This window comes from Neopsephotus bourkii, unplaced genomic scaffold (genome assembly GCF_033783945.1).
Source record: "Neopsephotus bourkii isolate Nb327-2 ecotype Australia unplaced genomic scaffold, CSIRO-AGI_Nbou_v1 NB_360, whole genome shotgun sequence".
Taxonomy (NCBI): domain Eukaryota; kingdom Metazoa; phylum Chordata; class Aves; order Psittaciformes; family Psittacidae; genus Neopsephotus; species Neopsephotus bourkii.
The window spans coordinates 1812290-1836791 of record NW_026900866.1 but is presented as its reverse complement, the minus strand read 5'-3'; the positions used below and the strand labels follow the sequence as shown (position 1 = coordinate 1836791).

The window sequence follows — 24502 nt, the reverse complement described above, 5'->3', positions numbered from 1 at the left end:
CAAGGGACTGCATTATTTGGAAACTTTTCCTCTGTGCAGTGCGGTTTGCAAGCACACTTTAGAGGGTGTTAAAATTGTGTCTTTTTGCCAAAAGAACAGGTAAAAAAATACTTTGGTGATGGAAAAAGCTTAAAACCAGCACACTAGCTCATTTTGCATGTTAGTCTTTTGCCCTAGAGAGAAATCAAAGCCTTGTTGAAGGCATAGCATGCTGAAGTGTATCTATTAGTGTGTGCTTAACTCTGTTGCCTGGGAGCTTTTATTAGATGCAATGGCCAAGAAAATTGTCCTCACTTTATGTTTTCTTTTGGGGTTGCATCCTGAGTCACATCACATACACATATAAAGCTAATAATTTACTGATTTATCAATGAAAATACCACTTAGTTGAAAAAAAGGAAACAATATAATTTGGCTTTGAAATATAAACTGCATCAAAGAATATGTTATTTGGTGTAGTAAGGACCCTTCTACCCATGAATGTAATGCTCTGTAGCAAATATGAGACAAAGTAAAACAAGTAAGACAAAGTAAAAAAAAGTTTCTCTGACAGCTGGATTCTCCAGTTATGCAATGCGATTACAAGCATTCTGTTTAGGAAGGGAAGCTAAAAGCCTCTCCAGGGTACATAGAAAATGCTGATCTTGAATGTATAAATTGATACATTTTAATCTGAAACGGATTAATTATTACTCATGATTAATTGTAATTATTTTATTACTCCTCCAAACCCTTGGGTCAAATTGAACATTGAAGTTGGTTAGAAATTTGCCAAAGAATCTCATGGTTTGGTATGTTATCATTATTGTATTGGATATGGGACATTATCAGTTGCATTAAAGAGACCAAATGCTATCATGCCATCAAATTACAGGATATATTTGGGTTGCAGGCGTAACTCCATTTCTCTCAGTGTCATCAGATATAACTGTAAATTTAATGCACAAAGGGAAGGGGAAATAATCCCTTCACCCACGAAGAAATAAATTAAATGTTACCCCACACTAAAAAATGTAACCCTAAGTGAACCTTACGTTCATTTAGGAAAGGTCAGTGCATACATTCAGTTCTGTTCAATGTGATGGCAGGTACTTGCAGATTAGTCTGTTTTATAGAGGGTTTTCCAGCGGGAAAGCTTGACATCCCCCCTCCCTCTGGCCAGTCCTACCTTCTGACTGCCTCCCTCTCCTCAGTATCCTCAAGAATCTTTTTCTTCTGAACATATAGCTTGTAGTATACATAAAAGCAGAGTTGCTTTGATCCTGACAGCAAAATGTTTATTTTTAAACTCGGACTGGGCTGTTGTCCAGCAATGCTCTTTCCTTTGCATCATGCCATGGGTTTGAGCTCTGCAGCCCGCCTGGGTGGAGCTGGAACTGCTACAAGAGGGACCTGGCTTGATGGGTCCTGCTGAGCTCCCTCCTTCCCTCTCCCCACCATTCCTCCTTATCCTCTAGTTTTGAAATTCAAATTGAATGCAATTTCCAGCTCATTTGAGCCAGAATATACTCTTGCTGAGCTTCAGTGGCTCTTAAATTCAAACTTGCAGGAGAAAACAGATATCATCTGTCACTGAGGGTGAGAAAGGGTGTCCTCCCCGCGTTTTATTCATGGAAGGCAGGACTGCACTGACTAATTCCAGTCTTTCTGACTAATCACTCACTGGCAAACTAATCAGCTAATCGATGAGACTGGTTTCTTGTAGTTTGGTTGCTTTTTGTAAGGCTTTTTTTTTTTTTTTTTATTTCTCTAGCTTATGTATTTATTGTCCTAGAAGTGCCCTAGCTGGAACACTTGTGTTCACATTTAACTGTACTGGCTCCTTTTGGGTCTCATTGTCTCCATCACAGACTGTTCTTTTTAAAGAACTACAGATGGAAATGCCCCAAATCAGATAGTTGACAGAGGAGAGGCAAGGGGAGAGAGATTTCCAAAAGAAGCTTAAAAAAGGGAAAGGGGCAAAGGGGGGAAATGTGTTAAATGCATTAGTTGTTGCTATGTCAGCTGGTTTAGGGCCGTATACATCTGTGGGGTACATACCATCGCTACTTACTCTACAAAGCCTGTTTTCTACTAACACATGTGCCAGTATCTCATGGATCAACTTATGGGAGGTGGGAGTCCTGCTTAAAAGTAAAGAAGAAATACAACTACCTATTTTTTCTTACTGCTTTTTGGGTATTTTGAGTACTATTTTTTGAAATATAAAAGGGCTCTTGCAAAGAGGACCAGCTCCTGCTTTTATTGCACTCCTTTACAAAGCCCTCTTTCATTTGGTGCAAATAGCATTGGTTTGGAGATTGGCAAACTACCTTCAAAAGGAAATGTTGCAAGAAACAGCAATTTGGTAGGTATAAGGGCAAAACTAAAGTACAATCTGTGCTAGTAGAGAAAATAGGTTACTTAATCTAACAGCATGATAGCATTTTAATGCTGCTCTGAGCAACATCAGCTTGTTACTGGCAAAAATCCCCAACCTGAATTTTTGTTGTAGCAAAATCTAGATGCCATAAAGGATGTCAGAAATAGATGAGGCATCTGCAAATGGTGGGAACATATCAAAGTCAGACCGGAAATAATATCAAACACCATGCTAGTCCCCCAGTTGTTTGTTATCAAGGCTATCAAGCCTTGATATATTACCAAACCTGTCTTATGGTTGGAAGCCAGTTCTGTAGCTTTTTTTGTGTTTGTTCTTAGTGCCTTACGGGTTTTCATACAATTAGGGCCCGATCCTGTAAACACTTTTGTATTTGTTATGCCAGTGTCACCCAAACTGAAATTAAACTTTGTGTGACAGTATTCGGTTGTCACTTTGGGCACTTTAAGTATTTCCAGTTTATTGTGTTGTAATCCATAAAAACCCACTCTTTTTTGATGTGACAGAGTCAAAGCAAAGATAGGAGCTTGAGCAGGCAGTTCGCAACAGCCAGATACACAGATGCCTTGCATAGCGCTGTTATGGCAGAACTTGCATATTTTATACTATAGAGTCACCAGCAAAAAGCAGGGATGAGAAGAGAGGGCACTGTTACTGCATGTTAGGAGTAGCCCAAGCTCACCTTGAGGACTGGGCCCCTTCGCAACACAGGCAGTGTTTAGAGGCCTGCATCTGTGTCACGATGGAGTTTAGGGAGGTGACAGGCATGTGTCTGCCAGGGTAGCAGGCATTGATTTCCAGTGGTCTTTATGGTTGTGAATGTTAGCCTTATGCATTTACAGTTTCTGAAGCAGGGGATTTTGGAATCTCTTTTTTAATTAGGCAATTAAATTCAGGTTAAGCCCTGTTTTAGCTGCCTCAGTGGCTCTCTGAATCTTCCCCTTTGTCTCCAGTGCCCCTGTTAGACATTGACACTGACCTGCAAAGCTGGTACTACAAGTCCTCATAAAGAAATCTGATATTCCTTTGGAAGTTATGATGATGTATGTAAATCAGCTGCCATATCCACACTGTCACCTCTTTGGCTGAAAAGAAAGGCAAATCATTTCGTTGGGAGCTGCTGAAACCGTCAGCTGCACTGTCATTAATACTCTACTCTCTTTCCTGGAAACTCAATATGTCAGCTACCTGATGTACCCTTCCTCTTCCAAGAATATATCTCTTCGTTACTTCAAATTCTTCTTGAGCTGGGACCTCCCATCTGCCAGTTTATTGTTCTTCTGGCCCATTAGTTCTTCCTCCCCTTCTTTTTATCATAACATGATGTGTGTTTTATCATGCACTAATAACTATAGTGTCTGAGCTCCCTCCAGGAGCATATAAAACGATGTGTCCAACTGCTATTATGACTGCTTCTTTCCTCTTCTTAAAAGCGGGGAGAGCAGTGGGGAGGTAAAGCATTAGGGTTTAATTTTTTTATATTGCTGTGGTATATACATCTACACCATCACAACCCTGGTCACCCTCTGCCTGTAAGGCAACCTCTGGACTACCCTGTTTAGAATTTGCTGGTGGATCTGTTCCTCAGGGAACTGCCCAGATTTCTTTTGCTGCTCTCTGGGAAAAGGCTCTCCATGTGGTGTCTCCACGTGGTGTCACTCCTCTGAAGGAGGTCATTCTGGTCCCTCTCCTTAGATACCACTGCTGAACTTTCTTGTTCCATATCCCCTACTCTCAATTGCTGTTTAACCCTGACAGTCCCAGAGATCTTCCATTATTGGTCCCTTCATCTGTAATTTATCATTCAGTAGCTACATGGCAATGCTGGGGTTTGTACAATAAAATGTACTTGGCTTTGCAGCAGTACAATAGCCACGGAAATCCAGGTGAAATAATAAGTGCCTGCCTCCTTGCTTTGGTGGATCTCCTGGATCTCTTCTCTGGCACTTGCCACCCGTCTTTCAGCCCACAGCCATCTTTCTTGGTTTGTTCTTGGCCCATATATGAAGCTTTCTGTTGCAGAAGGAAACAAAACTGGCTGATGTCAATGGACATTGGCATCAATGGGATTTTTACTTAAATTAAATCTCTGCAACTCACCTTTCTGTTGTAGCAGATATTCCTGTGCAACTATTAGCAGTTGTATCTTGCGCACCTGAGGAATCCTATTAGTGATTTCCACATGAGGAAAAAATGACTGGATTGCAGCTCACAAAACTCCTAAAATAGTTGGTGTGTCTGTGTGAGTTTTGCATATATAGGTGTGTGTCCATAGAGAAAGAGATATGTTTTATGATATCTCCTACACAGTAGATGACTTTTTGCTGTTCACAGGTCACTGGGTGACCTGCAATACCTGCTTGATTATAACACGCTCTGTAGAGATCAGTTTCAAATAAGTGAAAAACTGCCAACCAAACTGTGGGTATTTGTGGTATTGAGCCTGTGATCAGGCTTTTGCATTTTAATTTTGTATCTCATTTTAAGAATACATGTGTTAGTCCTTTTGATTGGTTGTTATTTGGCTTTACCATTCCTCATGTATTTTCTGTTTCTTTCTTTATGGTGCTTTGAGGAACATATTAGTGTATGATCAGGACTGTTCTCTTTGAAATTGTCTTTAAAACTGCTATTGACTTTAACAGGATTAGTGGTCATGTTAGGGAGCCTGAGAAAGTGGTCTTACAGTGCACACATCATCTGATTCCTATACCTTCTCAGGTGACCTATTACCCTGAGTCACGTTTTGTGCCTTCCTGGCACAAACCAAACAGGGATGATGAATTGTATCACCAAAGAGGCATGATATTAGCCTTGGGTATATTTTACCAGCCTTTGTATTGCCATAGCAACAGTTGTTTTAATTGTGGAGAACCAAAATGATAACTGGTATATCAGATGAGACTCAGTTTTCCCTGTGGACAAAACTGATTAGCCATTTGAGTAAAACTTCGTATCTTGGTTTCCCTCCCAGGCTGGATTTTATTCTCTGCTTTTTCAGAGAACTGTTGTGCTCATGGTATGACCTCGGAGGGGCTGCAGCACAGTGGCCCGGCAGGAGATAATGAAGTGACCCTCTTGTCTCTTGGGCACCATTTAAAAGCAGTTCTCTCACTAAAGGACTGCTCTTGGCTTCCCTTTAAACTGCTGGAGTTCTGCATATTTGGAAAAGCCTGGTGTGAAATGATGTCTCATAATGGGCCTTCGCAAATTCAGGGTTGTGCTTGGGGGACAAAGAAAGAGCTCCACTTCAGCAGTAGACATGGAAATTTGCAAAGCAGATACACACACACATCTAGCTGTGACGTGGGAAATAAGTATGTTTGCGTGGTAGGATGTGGGTCAGGAGTGGCTTTCTTCACAGTGACAAGGGTGTTTAAGCCACTTTCCCAAGATGGGATGTGTGAGGGCGCAATGACCAAAAAAGGTGTGTGTTACTCAGAGAATTCATACAGAAAGAGAAAAAAAAAGGTTCATGTAAATCAGTGTCTTTTATATATATATATATAGAATCAATATATTCATTCATTTCTTATTTTGGATGGATACTGGCCCTTGGTGGTTATGCTAAGTCTCCTTCTCGGTTTGAGAACTACCTGGCATGTTTGAAGAGCAGAGAGATTGGTGAAGAGATAGGACACAAGGTAACTTCGTTTGGCTCTTCTCTGACATACTGAGATTCCTAGCATATATATTCATGATTGCGGGTCTGAGGCAACATTACCAGGAGATTATGGCCAAAGATCATGAAATCACAGAGAGTAAGAGTTGCAAGATCACACTGTTGACTAGAAATCCAATTATTCAAATGTGGTTCTAGAGTACAGAGAGCTCAGCAAGCATGTAGGCTAATATTTAGATTTGCTGAATCCCTAATCTCAGTCCTTACAGAGTTACAACAGCTTTTTTACAACACAAAAACCCTGAGCAAATATTTCACTGGTAGTTGTACTGTTGATTCACTTACACTTTTTGAAATTTAAGAAGTCCTGCCTCTAAAATTGTGATTCTGGAATTTAGCATCATAAATTAAACCCTCTTATGAAAGAAAATAAGAAGTTTGTGAGTTTTTTTTTAATGAGATTTTATGGTAAGTATGGCAACAGTAAGTCTGTCAGCCCTGGCTTTGCTGCATATGTGTAGCTCTGTGCTTTGAGACCCTTGAAATGTCTGCTTTCAGGATGTCAGCAGGGGGCTAATGAAAAGGCTTTGTTGATTTTAACGAATTGCAAGCCACTGTAGCCAAAATAAATATAATCTGCTTTTTGGATTAGTTGTCACACATGATTTTACCTACTAACAGTGATTAAAGAACCCTGGTGGACCAGAAGCATAGCTGCTCTCTGATGACTCTTGCTAAAATAGCAATAAACAGAAGTAAATAAAGACTTAGGGCATTAGTTATCTTTAATAAACAGTGCCACTGCATATAATGGTGGGGGGATACTTTAAAAACCTGTGTCATGTGCAGCAATCTCACTCTTTCTGGTGCAGACAGCATTGGCCATGTTAGATGTCTGGAGATAGTGACATGACCAAGCTGCTTCCCTTGCATTACTGACCTGCAGTCCCTCTTCAAGAGGTGCCAACACAACCATATACCCCCATGGAGACCTTCATGGCTCAGACATTTTCATCCATCAGCAGACATCAGAAACAAAACTGAAAATGTACAAAACTAGAGGAACTACAAGAGAAAAATGGAGTGTGAATTGCTTGTGTAATTATGCAACCTCCAAACCACTGTAATTCCATCCAGCCAATGAATGGACGGCCAGTCCTGGTCTCTCTTATCTTAGTATTTGTAGGCTGATAAAAATAATTACTTGTCCTTGCTGACATCTTTTATCCCTGATATTATCCCGTATAATCAAAGGTGGGTGTGTTTCCCTATCCCCTTCACATTTGTTGTGAGAGGCAACAATTACAGTTGATGGTATTGCACTACTCCTTTGGATTCACTGTTGCTTTTAATCAGCGGATAGAAGAAGCAAAACAAATGAAAGCATGTTCTCTCTTCCTAGAGGGAATTATCACTGCAGTACTGAATGTTGGGAACAGTTTTAGGCTCTTTTGCAGGGGCAAAAACACCTTCCTGAGAGTGGCAGGGAATGGAGGAGTTTCCTAATGCAGAAAATCAGGGTTTTTGAAAATAGAAAAGTCAAGGGACAGCAAAACATAAGAAATATTACTTTAAGGAGAAACCTTACTGCAACAGGGAGAGGGGTGAACTTTCTAACTAGTCTTCAACTTTGTCTTCATCTGTCCCTAACTGTACATCCCTGGAAGGCACATGACACTGTTCTGCAGGGAGTTTATCTTTTACATGACAACTAAACCCCTTCAAATTAATCAAGCAAATATCCTCAGGCTTTCTTAGAATTGTGTAACTCCTTTTTGATGTATGGAGTTAGATTCTTATTTTGTGTTTTCAGGTGAAGTTGTGCAACAGTTACAATCCACTTCTGGCTTTACTGTCTATGGAAAAAAATACTTTGATATTATGCTCAGGAAGGGAGTAAAACCCATCATGGATCCATCCTTCTCTTGGCTGGCAGTCATTAGGAGTTTGGAGACTTGCCCAATGGTGTAATTCAAGTCTTGACTGCATATCTTATTGGTTAAAAATAGGAACAAACTCCAGCTCATCAGTTTTGCTAAGAAAGTATTGATTGTGATTAGCAAACTTAAAAATAATTACCTTGTGTGTTCATTGCTATCTTTGGACATACTCTCATATTCCTACTCTTACGGAAAGTATTGAGCAACACAATAAGGCAACTTGATGACTAAGGTGTTACACTGCATGGATGGGAGGAGGGTACTGAGCACTTCTTAATTGTTCCATCCCCTTGTGATTAAACAAACACATAACACCTACACAGGAGAAAAAACTTACTGAAGGCTTTACCAAAGGGTACAAAATGAGCTACCCACCACCCCCTTGTTCCCATGGGGGAACACATATTCAGTCCATCCCAGTTTCAGACGTCATTTTAACCACTCTGCTCTTTGGCAGCACCCACAAGTCAATCCAGCACCTCAAATGGGGAAGAGGAAAGCACTGATGTGCTTTCTACTTGGGGAAGGGGGGTGGGTGGAATAAGCCTCACCTGGAGTTTAACACTTTATTTAAAAGCCTGGTGGGGCTGACTCTATAGCTGGTAGTGAGCTGACCCTTAACTGGCTCAGTTAAGGATACCTGAAAGCCTATCTGTTTCTGGAAGTTGTTGTTCCTATAGCAGGGACAGTTGCAGCAAGCAGCTGAATTTTTGCTACTTACAACACTGTGTTCAAGTGAACTAGCACTTAATTCAGACTGCTCAAGCCTGGACTGCCTGCTGAGTGTGTGAGAAGACCTTTGTATACTTGTCAGACTCCTAATGCAGGTCAGTAGCCGCTTCAGGGGGCCACCTTCCCCAGGCTTTAACTCTTGAGAACCCATGGGAAAGTGATTTCTGGCCATGTTTTCCCTCTCTGTTGAGAACACCAATTGAGTCACTTGTCTATTTAAGCTTGGTGTCAGGTGGATGACAGGAATGCTGTTGCGTGATACTTTGCCTGTAGGATCTCCCCACTTTGTTGTTTAGGGTTTGTATCCTCTATGAATCTATTAGTAACTTCAAATCATAATAATCCATAATGCCTGGGTTTGGTTTTTCATTATATTTCTCCTCCTGTTTCACTCTCGGTTTGGTTTGGTGTGTCCCAGGGTTGCACTCAGTGGGCACCTGATGTGCTGGCAGGGACGTGCACGATAATGTGGGGTACAGTACAAATTATGCAGATGTTTTGCAACCAGGAATGCTTGCTGCAGGGCTTTATCAAACTGAAATCTCATTGCACAACCAGACAGTGCTGTATGGGCAAGGTGCAGGCAAACTCTTCAGGCCACTTGCAAGCCATATGAAATCGTATGGGTTTGTGTGTCTAGAGGAGGGATTGTCCCCAGTGTTTTTGACTGTTAATAGCAGCTTTTGAAATTCAGAGTTGGAATTTAATGGGGTGGGGATCTAGGAGGATAACCACTTCTTAAAGTGGTTGCTGGTGGAATGGTCATATCAGCACAGGTGAGAGATGTGAGCGCTGGGTGACACTATAGTTATTGTGCCTTATGTGGGCTTTGCATCGCTTCAGGAACACAGAGAAATGAAATGTAAGGCTTCAGCGTGGTAAAAGGGAAACCGAGGGCATGCTTGCTTTCCTTTGTGTGCTGTTCTGTCTGAGAGGAGGAGATGCACATGGACTGCAGCTGCAGGGCTGGAGCAGGAGCCCTGTGGGGATGGCTGAGTGAACCTGGTGGGAAGATGCAGCTCTCTTCCTCTCACTGCCCTGCAAAGGTTGTTATTGCAGCCCTGAGGAAGATCTGGGCTGTGTGGATGGGTAGAAAGCAGGTAATAGTATGAGGAAACACTTCACTGACAGGAGTTTCTGACAGCAGCTTGGGGCACATCAGGTATTGTCATATGCTTTTGAATACTTCCTAAGTGACTCTAAACCTATGTATTGCAGTAATTCCCCTGTAAATATCTGTGTAAACTCTTAATAGACTCATACACATTAGCCGTGTATTTCCAAACAATTCACTTAAAAAATATTTGGGCTGTCTGAGGAAAACATTATTGGAAGAGCTGTTTTTTTTTTTCCTTCCTGTATTGAAAGGGACTTAGACTTGAGCCTTTAAATCCAGCATCACTTATTAGCATGATTCCAGGAATCACAAAGATTTATTTGAGTTTAAAGCATGTAAAATATGGTGGGGGTTTTTCACATTTAAAACCAAATAACACGACTTTAAAATTGTATCTATTGGGCTGTACCAGAGCTGGAGGTGAGTGTTGTGTCACTTTCCCATGATTTGAGTACCTTTTCCTCCACCCAGGAGACTGCAGCATATTTTTTGATGTCTGGCTGTCATGGCCTCAGATACTTCCATGGCTGCAACTGCAGCAGTTTCTCAATGTTTCACAATGCTTCTGGGAGAGTATTATTACCTTAACCATATCACTTGCTCGTGAATACTGAGTGCTTCCCTTTAGTACAGATGAACTTTGACAAGGCTTTTGGTACTTTTTGGGAAAAAGGGCTGATCTGGAGGAAGTGCACTAACAGCTATAACAAGAGCAAGGGCAGATTTCACATGCCAACAGGGAACACTGCTGAAACCTGTCAGGTCTTGGCCATGGAGAAGCTGAGCTAGTCAGAAGTCCCCTGTTTATTTTATTTGGCTGTTATACAGTCTCTTATCTACACAAGCAACTTGTGATCTTCCACAGTCATTTATTTTTTGTGTTATATTTAATGTTTTTCTTGACAGAAGCAATGAGAAATGGGGAAATACTTCTGCCTGAATGTAGTTGATGGCTCAGAGTCAACTACAGCCGCTAACCTGGCAATAATTTGAATTACAGCAAACACATGGGACGAGTGAAAAAGAAAGATGCAGGGCAAAAGAAAAGTAAAATAATCATCACCAGGGACATTTCTTAAGGATGATTTTATTAAAAGTTCATGTTTGAAGTCATGCCATCCTTTTCATTCTCTGTATTCAATTGCTTTTCTGAAGCTTGGCATAGCTATTCTGATGTGCAGCAGAAATACTACATCAAAGGTGAACGTTTGAATCCTGGCTGAAAAATAAAACAGAGGGTTGGTGGGGCACAGAGCAGGGGGGGAGAACCCCCAGATGACTAAGAGTTCTTAAAAGTAAGATATAAAAGAAAATAATCATTTCTCTCCCCTGACAAATGGTTCAAAAAGTAGCCAACAGTTTGGATCTGGTCTGTCACATTGCATACAAATGAAGAGACTGTCACCATCGGTTTCCTTTGAAAGCTTTTGATCTTATCTTCTGTAGTAAAGGGCATGTGACTTGATCAGGGCTTTTCCTCTCTGATACATAGTCAGAGTCCTGATCTACTGAAATATCTGTGACAGGTTTTACTCAATTGCTACAGTATTATCTCCCTCCCCTTTTCCCTTATTGCCTTTGTCTGTGGTGGGTATGGTTCACCTTTCGTTTTCCATTCAGGAACACCAGGTTCCTAATCTAGCAAATTCCAGCAAATCCTGTATATTACAATTTAGTCAGTAGTAGTCTTATACCTGTTTTCTCTCTGTTTGCCAGGCTGGATTTTTTTCTAGTAAGAACAAGAAAGTGGATTTAAAATTACTTGTAAGGACTCATTGGACACACAGTTCTTCCTAAAAATCATGGGATATATATTCTGATAATTCATTAAGGATTGATTTGTTTCCAGGTACTTGTAAATGGATGATTTGAATATGCTGGGACAGTAGTGAGAGAAGAAGATTTTTACAGACCCCTTATACTTTAAAGGCACAGTTTCTGTAAATGTTTATATTTTATTATTAACCAGATTGACTCATGTGCTGTAGCTGATTAATATTTTGGTTCAGAACTAGCGAAGTCAAGGAAGATTTTCCCAAAGGGCTAAACTGCTGCTGTGGCAACTGATAGCAAAACTGTCTTTGACCTTTCTGCTGTGAGACCACACTGTGGGGGAGTTCAAATGGGAGTTGAATTGAGCCCCAGGAGGCTCCTCTTTGCAGAGGAAAGGCAAGAACAAGGTACCATTGGGTCCATGTGTTGTCAGCACTGAGCTTTGCTGCCAAGCTCCTGGTAGAGGACACCCTGCTGGTGGTCACCCCAGGGTTGGTTTCTGCCCCCAGTGGGACCCTACAGCTGGAGGAACTAGTTTTCAAAATCAGAGACTTGCAGGAGAGGCAAAGTTTATACTGATTTTCAGGTTTTTCTTCCATTTTGGGGGTTGTTTGGGGTTTGTGTGTTTTCCTGAGGAAGGTAAAGCAGTGTTTGAGGTGCCCAGGAATTGTTTCTACCCAAACTGCAGCTAATTAAACAAAAAATGCTGGAACTATTGAGTGCAAAGCAGCATCTAAATGGGTGAAAGTTAATGGCCAGTGTTTGTACGGGAGGTCAGACTGAGCGATCTCTTTTAGCCTGCAGCCAGTTAACCCCTGAGTAGGCGATGCTACATTGCTCTGCAGCCTTGCAGGTGGGGAGGTGTCTAAGAAAAACACAAAGCTTTACCAGTCTATAGGAGTGACCTGGTAGTGGGCTGAGCAGGCTCTGCTTGGTTTTCCACTCACCTTTGGTTGCATGTGTGTCCCGTTACAAGCAGTGAGCTGGTGGGGACTGGAAGGAAGCCTGAAGCCTGCCAGTTCACTGAGGAGGTGTACCTGGGTAAAGTGCAGCAGCAAGTCATTAGCAGTGCTGGTGCTGAAAGCCATTTCAGGGAGCAATTTCAGTCAGCAATTTTAACGCCACTAACGATTAGGTGTGTTTACATGGTAAGTGTTCCTCTACATGCTGAGGTGACTTGTGTGCATGGCTCTTCAGAGCTGGAAAAAGGTGGTGGTTGGGCTTTTTATACAGAAGCCTCTCTTTTGGAGTTTTTCATCATGTGAAAATACTATGGGAGAACCAGAATATGTGGGACTGGTCCAGCAGCACTTTCTCTTGTCACTGAAGTTCCTGAGCTCTTAGCTCCTGGTTTAAGAGAGTAAGAGAGCATGTCAGGATGTCCTCTTGGGGCCCAAATTATGTGCTTTGGATGTTTTGCTTCTTGGTTAGCAATAAAAGTTACTAAAGCTAACTTCACTTTGTTTTATGTAAAGAATTTGGCTTTTCCCAGTTTTGTGCATTGTTTCTCTTATGTTACCTGTTGTGTGAGGGGTAAGACCTAGTATTGAATAATGATGCCTGAAAAGTGATGGGTTTGGTTGCTGAGGGTCCCAACTGTTGGGATCTTGGAATGCAAATGGTATCCAAATCAAGACAGGTTTGCCCCTCTCCCCTAGAGGGTGGGAGAAGGACAGTGGGGACTTGACAGACTCACCATTTACTCAAGGAGTGAGGATTCGGGGAGGAATGTGGTGCTTAGCACTCAGTGGCAGAGCTGAGGAGATGTAGAAAACCACCCATTTGCTTTCAAGGCTCACTCTGCATAGTTTCTCATGTGGAGGGGATTTTGCTGTATTACAGAATATTGGGGAATGAAGTGTTTGCAGAGGAAGAAATAATTACATTTATGGATTGGGAGTTAAAGCCCTTTTTTTGACCAGATCACTTCTGTCTGCTTTGCATACAGGAGGCAAGTTATTGGATAGTTTAAAATGTTGGATATTTTATAATAATACTAATAACAATTTAAAGACTTTTCCCAGCTGTTGGAGGATGTAATTTTTCTTTCCTAGGCCATTGTGTATGCAAGACCAATTGGTAAACTGCAGTGTACTCTTCTGTAATTATTCTCCCCTGTAGCTTTAATGAGGAGATCTGCATACAGTTTGATGGGGGAATATACTCTGACAACAGCTACACTGAAAATCAAGACAGGTGTAATTTGCTTACTGTAGTTGGTGAATCCTCACCATGTGGCTATGTTATCTCTAGTGCGTGTTTATAGAAAGATGCTTGTAAAAGGATTTAATTTAATGAAATTATGGTAACTGACACTATGAAAATGAAGGTGCTCAAATAATATAGTGAGCAGTCATATAAATACTAAAGTAGGTGATTGAAAACTTGCTACATTACATCATTCAGTTAACAACAAATGAAAACATAAATTAACCCATGTTATGTACTAAAAGAAAATGCTTTCTTTATTACTAAACCTAGTCTTTGCAGAAAATGTTTTTGTTTTTTTTTTTGTTTTTTTTTTTTGAATATGCACATAGAGATACATGCCCAATCCTGCAGTTACATTTGCGTGGGCAGATGTGTGTGGTTATCACTGGAGCTCTGCATGGGAATTTTTCCAGGACTGGAGTTCTAAGAGCAGAATATATTTTAAAAGGCAGATACTCTGAGCTGTAGCCAGAAGCTGCAGCTTTCTCTCAAGGTGGAAGAATGGCTGTGTGATGAAAGGACTAGTTGAGACTTTTAGGAACCCACTCTGTAGTGGGGAGGCTTTAAGACATTCACAATGTGCTTCTGCTTCCTTACCTGCACAGCAATGATAACAATAAACTATCAGCAGAAAACCAGTCCACATAACTTATTATTTTGCAGCTTATTGAGTAAAAGGAGTATTTCCTTTCTAGCAGCAGTTACACAATATTGTTCATCTGGAAAGATAAAATTATTTAGGCAGAGCTGCAAATGTAGTTCTTTTCAGAGGCTGAAAGAAATAATACCCTGTCACTCGCTGTGGATGAGATTTATTAATTATCAGTCATTCTTAATCACCTGATACTGACATCTGTCTAGCACACTGGAGAGTTTAATATCTGAAAGAACACTTACCATGATTTTTCTCAGCAGTCCAATTTAAGTGCTGAGGGAGATAATGTGGTGCCAGTGCTTCGGTATTGTGTTTCTGATCCTGTACGACTCTGTCCTTGAATGTGGAGTGTAAGTGCACAGAGAATGGAGAAAAGTTGCCAGCAAGAGTTACGCTAAGTGTTGCCATGCTCCTCACTGAATTACTTGAAAGCCTTTGGCTTATTGAATTTGAGCATCCCATGACACTTATATATGTATATATACACACACATATATATATTTAATATTCATCTTTTTTGGTATTAAGGTAAACAGTTTATTATCTGTATGAAGAATAATAAAGTATGTGATGGGACATATTATGTTACTGCATCAGGCAAAAAGCATTTAAAAATACAATACTGAAAAGCACTTCTGTTGGGGAAAAAATGGGAGCTGGATGAGAGCTAGACATTGCTGTTAATTATTCCTCTTATGCTGATCCCACTCAGATTTTGAGCCTGGTGATTGCACTGACAAAGGAGCAGCCCTGATTTCTGCACTTGTTAAAACTGGGCTCACAGATTGTGCTGGAGCTTTTACTGTTCCTGCAGAATATTTCTGTAGTTCCAGCAGTTTGATCACAAATGCAGCATCTCTCTCCTAATGCTGTGCAGGTTGATAAAACAGTTGCCGAGCTGGAGTCCCTAAAGAAATTATTAATTATCTGGTTAATGTGCATCAGGCTGTGGGAGTGTGAGATTAATCACCAGTGCTTGGATGAGTTGCTGAAGTGGGTTTTGGTTTTTCGTCTCCTGTCACTCGGTAATGGCTTTTCCTTCCTTCACCATCAGGAGAACAGGTGCAGAGATGCTGTATTTTCATTTTCCTGTAGTTGGTAACAGCCGGTGACCACGAGATGCCTTTTTCTCAGTCCTGCTGCATGAGCAGTTTACAACACAGAGCGCTACCTGCTTTGGATGTTCCAGCTGTGGGAGATGCTCCAAGAGCACAGGACTGACCTGAGCCTTCCCAGATAAACACATTTGAACACCGGCACTCAGGGAGGAATGCTAGAGAGGAGTGTTGGGCTAAGCTGGGACTGGCTTTTCTGTATTCCCCAGGTCTCAAAGGGGTTGACTTATATTTGGATGTGGAATCGCAGCTTGACTCCTATTTTGAACATATTTATATGATTCAGAATTTTTCAGTAAGTGAACATCCAGCATGCCTGTTCTGTCTAAGGTAACAAAAGAATAATGTGATCCTTTGGAAGGATGCAGAAGGTTCTTCTAGTTCAGTCTTTAGTGGTCCCATTTTTAAAGCCGATGGCTTCATAAATACTCAGCTGTGGGAGAATGAGTTAAACTCCGTTCTGGTGGTGGTGGATTAGTCAGGGCATTCAGGTGCAACACTGCAGCACTTATCCTGTCCCATTAACTGCTGTTAACCATCAGCAGCTGCATCAGAAATTGTTCAATGAAGCCCTAAGGTCCCTACTGGATTAAACATACTTGCACCACGTAGTGCACTGATGAAAAAACTGAGAAGTAATTTGTCCTTTAAATGTTACAGTTGTGTTCCTAAATGGTGCCATAACAGCTCTACCTCAGGGTCAGGACCATTGGCTGGAGGAGTCTTTTGTTTTAGAGGCTACTGGTGAGGAGAGAAGGGTAAATGCAAGGATGCTGTGAGCATCTAAAGCGGATCACTTGCCTGAGGTTGGGGAAGCATCTCCTAGTTAAGAGAAGGGGATGTAGGCAACAGCACAAGTCATTCCATTGATATGTGCCGAGGGACAGAACCTCTCTATTTATTCGAAAGTCATTTGGATTACTTTGTCATTTCTAACACAAGTTTTGTTTCTCTCTGAGGAAGTTCTGTAAATGGCCATAGTTACTGAGAGTTAGAGATGCATGGCACTTGAGGCTGGAGACCTGTTTTTAACCTTCTATTTGACTATGTAGTATCAAGCTAATTTTTTTTTAAATTGATGTGAACATGTAGGCGTTGGCCTTTGTCAGCTTATGGGTTTTGTTTTTCTTGGGTGAACTAGTGGGATTTTTGTCCCTGGTGAACTGAATTTTTTATTACCTTGCCTCTTCAAGCAGGCAGAGATCTATGTGACTTTGACATTACATTGCAGTACTCCATCACTGAGCTTTTGCGGTCCATATTCTACTACCCCAAATCCATCTTCAGCTAAAGATGTCACCTTGGGAAGGGAGACGTGTTCAGTTTTCAGAGAATTCGCTGTTTATAATAGCCATGTGCTCCAGTCTGGAATCCCTGAACAGCCCCATGATGGCATAAAACATCTATTTCTTTGGCAGGCTATGGTATAACTTCACATTAAAGGTAGATGACCTATTTGAGTTTGAAATCCCCTAACCAGCAAGTCAGAATGACACCAGTGGTGTTTTAAATGTTAAGCAGTCTTCAGGGCTTCAGGTTGAGTATTTGCATCAGAGCCGTTTGGGTTTCTGTTCCTTGTAGGGCTTCCTGAGCTTGTTGTGATGAGTAAAATTAAGTTTACTTCGTTAAGCTCAGCAGTTCCTAGTACTAAGAGGGGAAATTAAGACCTTTAGGAGACACAAAGTGAATTTCCATCTGTACAGGGATGCAGGTCTCTTTTTTTGTTTGACTTTGTCATGGTGATTTCCCCTTTTCTTGCAGGCAGCCGTGTACAGAAGTTATTCAAAAGGAGTATAAAACTTGGTGAATGTATTAACCATACAGTAACTCGCAAGACTCTTCTGTAGCTATTGATCCCTAGTGCTCAAAAACAAGTGGAATAGCAGATTTTCAGATGAGCAAATTGTGCAAATCCATGCCTAATTTACATGTGCCATCACCTTGACTGCTTGTACAAATCAGGTAATTGTGCATGCAAATAGCTAATTAACACAATTAGCTGATCTGCTGATGCAGTCTCAGGATCTGTGTCTACTAGCCATGGAGTTATCATGTATCTACAAACCAACTGTATGGAAAAGACTCTGGGCCCTTCTGTTAGTAGGTGTGGGAGCTGCTTGGTTTTTAACATCATGTGAGCAATATTAGTTTTGCCCTATGGCTTCATAAAAGCATCTGTGAATGTGGCTTGTTAAATACCTACTTATTTCTATTTTCAGATGAGCAAGATATTTCAGATTTTAAAGCAGCCCTACCTCCTTCCACCTTGGTAAAAAAGAATTTACTCAAAAAAAGATTTAAAGAGTGACTCTTCTGTTTTTTCCAATTTTTCCAACTTTGAAATCTCTTCCTTAACTTTTGACTACTAAGCTATAATACCCAAGGAATTTTAAACATGTAAATTGTCGAAGTTTTGCCACTGCATCAATGTACACTAAATACAAGTCCCAGGGATTTCAGAAGTGCTTTATTTATCTTTATAGCTGTTATGGGGTGGATAGACACTTTTCATCACAGTAATTATTTATGCTTTCAAAGCAAACATAAAGTGAGCTAACAGTCAGTTCCTACAAAGCAAACATAATGTGAACTTACAAGCAGTTCCTACAAATAAGGTAACATCAGCATTTGTGGCTTGAAGTTGAGTGTGTACGAAAGTAAGTGCATAATCATCTTGAACTATCTTTTCAATAAACGTTTCCTAGTTATAAAATAGGAAACTGAACCCTGTGTTTTAGATTTCTGATCTACCCAACATCCCAGTTGCTCTCTGAATCTCCTTTCTTATAAGTGTGGTTTTATTTTAAAACAAAGATGAAATGTGCCAATACCACATAAATGGCCAGGATTCAAATCCTAGCAAAAGGTTTATGTTCAAGCCCACACCACTGTATTCTCTTTCATATTTCTCACATTGATGTCTGTAATATATAGCATTTTCCTTTCTCAGGGGACTTCAAAATACATTGAAAAGCAGAGTTAGAAGCTGACTGTGCAGGGACTGTGTTGGCAAAAGGAGCACCTTGTTACGTGCTCCACAGCAGCACTCTTGTCCTCAGAATCTGCCCAATGGAGGGAATTAAATGCGGCCAGAAAAGCTGGGGTATGTCTCTAAATGTTGTGAAATGTTTTACTGTTGTCTAGGTGGCTACTAGATAAAGACCTAAGGGACTTAAGTGAAAAGAAAAACCTATTTGTAGTAGAGCTGTCTTTTGTGGTAGTTGGGTGCAGAGCTGGGAGAGAGCAGAGTGTCAGCCCTGATGTTATCATTATGTCTCTCCACCTGAGGGTGAGGGTCTTTCTAAGCAGTAACAGAGGGAGAGGAAGTCCCTCAAACACAGACAGATCTACATAAAGGCACATTTTTAAGGAAGCAGAATGAAAAGCATAGTGGAGATTTCCACACTTTTTGTCAGACAGCAAAGTACACTGTGAAGAAGCATAAAGTCCACGGAGAGCCTCCTGTCTTTATCAGGCTGTGTAGCAGCATGATTCAAGGTGGGAATAAATGCCCCCCTTCACCAGTGCTGCCCACATAGTCTTTAAAGGAGCAGTGGCAGCTGTTGGTTAAACACTTTAAACCTTTTTTTGACAGAGGCAACAGCTTTTATGATTTTACAATTCATTATTTCTCAATCACTCTTAAAATGTAATAAATAATTTGCTGTAAAAATCTTTCCTGTCACTGGTCAGCCAAATATCCCCGTTGACTGTGACTTGGAGTTGAAAACTAATAGGAAATGAGAAGAAAGGAACAAGCAAAATAAGCAGTCTGTTTTTAAAGGCCAAACTGAATAAGACTGAGAGAGACACAAAACTTGAAATAACTCAAAAAGATGACAAGCAAAACTTCTGTAGCTCTTTATGTTGGGAGAGCTTAAATCCTACTTTTACCAGGTTGCAGAACTGCTTGCAGAATTGGGGCCGAAGGCTGTAAGTGTCTTATAGGTGTGTTTTTTTTCCTTCTGACCTGACACTACCTGCAGGCTATATAGTGCCAGTCAGAAAAAGAGCCATTTATTGGACTGTTTGAAAGTGGGAAGAGCAAAGATTATACTTGGATATGGTGATGATTTTGAACAGCGTTTCAACTCGCTGAAAGTGTAATGTCCATGAACACAGACTTAGATGGATGTTCTACAGAATTTGGTGGGAAAACTTCTGCATGTGATGGGTTAAAGTTCCCACTCCCTGCTATGTTTCATTAAGGACTAAAGGCAGGGGTTTTTTTTATGCTCTACAATAGCTTGTGGGCTTCTTTGAGAAAGGATACACTGCTGAGCAGCACCTCTGTTCCTAGGTATCTCACTTGGAAGGTCCTAAAAGTTGATAGGTTTGTTTGGTTGTTTTTTTTCTCTCCAGTTACTCACAGGCATTAAATAAAATGAAAATGCAATGCTGATATAAGTGCCAAATTGCTGTGATATGCAGATGACTTCTCTCCATGCCTTTTCCTGTTGAGGGCCATAGTGCCAGCCAGCAAGATGGCTGGTTGCGTTTGCCTGATCAAGGAATGCTTGAGGAACAGCTAATGGCTGAACCCCTCTAAAACAGATTTGATGGTTATGAAGAGCAGGAGGAGTTGCTAGGAGTTAGTAACTAGCGGTCGTCTAAAAATATGTGTCTGCAGTCACTCCCTCTAGCCTGTAATTCAGGAACCTGCTTAAAATATCTCACATTGTGATGTTCACAAAGCATGATCTTCATTATCTCCAGGTGATTGGAAGATGATATTCCCTTCAGGCAAAAGATGGCATCTTCCCAGATATTTACACCTTTGTGTTGTAGCCCACAGCCATTTGGTGTCCCTGGACCCGAAGGAGTAGGGATAATCTGTTTTGTACAGCATGTAGGAGTGTGAGGTAGCGCAAGTCTTCATGAGCATCCTAGCACTGGCTTCCAGGCAGTTTTAAATCCTTTTTGAAATTCTGGATGTTTATCTTTCAGTTCCCTTGTAGCTGGACCTTGCTTGGGTATTTTTATTACAGTTTTGTGACAAAAACTGTGATGAGTGGCTTTGTGCCTCCAGCACAAACGGCTGCTCTACGGTAATGGTTTTAACTCTTCTTTTCCCCCAGACATCTTCTATGGACTCATGGACAGCTTAGCAATGAGTTTAACCACAAGTGTGTTAACTTTGGGCAGTGGGTTTGTTGAGGTTTTATCAATTGAAACCTGTCAAAAGCCAGTGCTCTACAGCCAGTGCAGAATTAGCCTGTACTCCAGCCAGGATTTTCCTGTAGGATGGTTTGAAATGGACATGTGGACTTCCCCACAACTTTCCAGTCACATGCCTGGTCTCGTGCACTGTGTGTGTGTTTGACTTCATTCTTGCCTTTCCTATCATGACCACAGGGGCTCTTGTTTTACAGTGCAAACAAAATGCTGCTTGAGTTGTTTTCTTTGTGGAGGGGATGAGAGAAGAAGTAACATGAAGTAATGATTCCTCAGTGAGACAGTACTGGGGACAGTGTGGTGATACCCCCTAGCACTTCTTGATCCCTGTTAAAGTGAAATATAAGCTGTTGGACCCTTCAGAAAGCGAAGGAAATGTGCCATGGGGCAGGCAAAGAAGAAAGAATTGTTTCTTCCCACAGCATCTTTACAGAATTTATCCTGAGAGGCTCAAAGCATCACTAACTGTAACAGAGAGAGACTCAGTACACAATGACTTACTTTCCCTAGTGAATCAACAATTATATATTGACATCTAAGTTTTGAGGTCTTTGTATATCCCTGATGCAGGAATGAAGCTCCCAGATCAGCTGATGCTGGCGAGGAGATGTAGATGTGTTATTAAGTATAACTTGGTTTATCTCCTTTGACAGTTTTCTGATACCTCTTATCATTAAGGTCTGGATTAAGTGGGGAAAAAGCATTACTTGCATAGGTGCTATGTAGCTTATGCCTCAGATCTTTTATGAGGGAGTTTAGGTGCTTAATGTCTTCTAATTCAGAAAGAAAAATCAGCCTTGTGTACAGCTTAACCCTGTCAGGTGCCGAGCTGAGGGTTAGGTGAGCACATAATAGAAACCTGGATATTTGAAAATCATGTTTCCAGCTGTATTTACTGCAGTTGTAGATGAAACACATTAAAGAGGAAGGGGCCTTTGTGGGGGTGGTTTTACATTTGCTGAGTGGGTTTAACGAAGCTTAAGGTGTACTACTGTGTGTCATTCCTGGAAGAGCAGTCATTTTCTTTCCTGTGAACTGGCATCATGACACTGTTGTGATGCACTGCTGTGTCAGGAGCATCCCTGGCACTGGGAAGAAGTGGTTTTCTGGCAGTGGCATCAGTAGTGTTGCACAGGTGAGAGAAGATGCTTGGCAGTTTTGGAAGAGTGTAGGAAAAGTAAGTCTGTGTGTGTCTGGCTGCCGAAAACCCCCATGCTGATCTGCAGGGAAACATACAGGGTTTCGGTATTTTGTTCCAAATCCCTGCTCCACTGAAAATATAGTTATTTGTAATTGATAAATAAATGGCTTTCATCCTGAGCCTGTAACAGAAAGCAGAAATCAAGCTGTTCTGGCCTTCAGTCTGACCAGAAATGCCTGTTTGTGTTTCACAGGAACTCCACAGGCATTTCTGGTGCTCCTGAGCTGATGAAGGATCAGAAAGGCTATGACTTTGCTACACTGTGATAGCAGAAATACTGTGGTAATATTGAAAGACCTAGAGACTGATGTATTTAGCAGCCTGATATACCCCAACGAGGGCAGTCCATTATTTATCCGAGTTTGTTCCTTTTCAGCACTTTTCATCTGAGGATTACAAAAAGTGAACTTCACCCTGTAGAGCTGTTATCATAATGGTTTATGGATGGAGAACTGAGGATAAACTCGCCATTCTAAAGGTTACCCTGCGTGCCAGTCACACAAACAGTTGTGTGTCCTGTTTCCTGCTCCTTTTTCCCTACCCTTTCTTAAAACACAAGGGGAGAAATCTATCTTTACGTAGGGTCTAACATAACTTAGCTAAGGAAGCATCATTTAAGTTGTTAGGTGAGACCTTCTGGATGGGGGATAAATTGGTCGAGAGTTTTGCAGGCTGCTTCACAAAAGACAAATGACTGCATGAAATTTGATTTGTGGAGAAACTGCTTCCTAGGAGAAAGCAGAACCTCAGCATCAGTAGATCTGCAAACTAATGATGTAACAATAGCTTAGATAATAAAAAGCTGGTAAATAGAGGTATGATAGCAGTAGGGATTCATGTGAGAGACAAACTAATCAGAGTCTGCAGGAATTTATTCCTCACAGGGTTCCTCTGAGTCAGGTCAGTTTTAGTTGAAGCAGAAGAATATTTGTAGAAGCCTAAAGTTATCTTCCTGTAAAACAAAGCAGAAAACTGCCCAACTGCAAGCTCGAGCCTTTTCAAAATAATCCAGATTTGTTTTGAAGGACTTTGGGGATATATATCCTTCTGAAGATTTCCATTCTTCCTGCCTTTGCCAAGTTAATAACTAGTTACTCCTTGATTATTGCTTATCATTGTCTACTTTTTCCTGGAGACAGGAAGGGACTATGAGGCTGTTAATAGCTATGCCCAGGTCACCTTTCCTTCTCAAGCATGGTTTTATTAGCTTAAAAATACCAGTGCAAGTGAAATATCCTGAAGTTCCCGTACTTTTCCTTTATGTTAACTGAAATCCTGAGTGCTTTTCACAACACCCTCAGTGAATACCAGAAGTGTGTCTCCTTCTTCTTGCCTTGAATTGCTGCACCCCAACCGTGTTGATCAACAGCATCGGATGTGAAAGCTTGACTTAAGCAGTCCTAGTCTCTTTTTCATCCCATAGTTGAACGCTTTCTTTCATCTTTTCACTTGTTCCTAAACACGGCAACAAGGGTGGCTCTGCAACAGATGCAATTCTTTCTAGGTCTCTAGGTAACATTTTAACCTGTGTAATGTTCGCAGCACAGCATTGTAAGTAATATTCCAGGAAATACGCTGCCGCTTGTTAAAAAGGATAGGACCCCAGAGATGCCTTTAAATATGCCTGTAAAGTGAGAGGTGCCAAGAGAAAGATAATATGGCTGATTATAGTTATTTACCTTACATTTTCATTCGCCCTTAACTGGGTGTAATTTAGGGGCATGAAATCTCATATTGGAAGTGTATTTGCATTAAACAGCTCTAAGCAACCATGAAAGTGCAGAAGCTGAAAAATTGACAGACTGGGTTCCTAGAATCCCAAAGTAGCATTTTTTTTTAATAGGCATACAAACAAATCAAATAAACATGTTTTGCTTCAACAATTTAAAGAATATGGTCTTTGGAGTAATTTGTCTTTTTCTTTTTTTTAGAACTATCATTTCTAAGCTTTTCATTGCCTATCTCTAGTTTGCAGCTCCTCTTAACAATCTGCAGCAATTTCCAACCCAGCTGTTGTGGTTACAGAGCACTGTGCCTTTGTTTAGCTTTCCCTCAGCTATCAAATCGGCCTATAAAGGGGATTACCTGGCTGGTGATGTTGTTTTTCAGGTCTGCACTTTTTAACAAATAATTGCTTCACTGTGGCTCTTTCCCTTCTCCCTCATCATCCTCCTCCTCCTCCCCAACCCCCCCAAAAACCCACAAAAACAAACCAACAAAAAAAACCCGGGGGGGGGGGCCGGGGGGGAAAGGAAAAGCTCTGAAAAACAAACTTTAAAACTGAGTAAAATCAAGTCTTATGAGTAGGTACCCTTGAAAGTAATCCCAAACAAGTTAGTTGAAATGAACTGCAAGAGTAGTGGATCTTTTCAATCAGATCATTTATTTGTAGCAAGACTTACATTTTCGTAAGTGCTTTATTTTAAAAAGGATCTTTTTCACCTACTGTGTTGGTGTGCACTAAGCTTGAGGAATTCATAATACAACTGTGTACTATTAAACAGGTATAATAATAAAATTCCACCTCTGCTTCCTAGTAGTCAGTCAGTTCTCTTATATCCATCGCCTCTCCCATAAACAA

The 24502-nt window shown here is 41.0% G+C and overlaps 1 protein-coding gene across 21 annotated transcripts in view; it reads left to right on the top strand.

Moving 5' to 3' along the window:
* Positions 1–24502, top strand: part of ESRRG (estrogen related receptor gamma) — a 405523-nt gene that overhangs the window by 109528 nt on the left and 271493 nt on the right. For 2 of the 21 annotated variants that reach the window (XM_061348568.1, XM_061348557.1), the window contains exon 1: positions 12553–12712. The exons of the other annotated variants lie outside the window; for them this stretch is intronic. Coding sequence is in view for 1 of the 2 variants with exons in the window: in XM_061348557.1 (XP_061204541.1) it covers positions 12710–12712 (3 nt within the window). In the remaining variant the exon portion in view is untranslated. Of the gene's footprint in view, positions 1–12552; positions 12713–24502 lie in introns of those variants that run through there. 21 annotated transcript variants of the gene reach the window in all.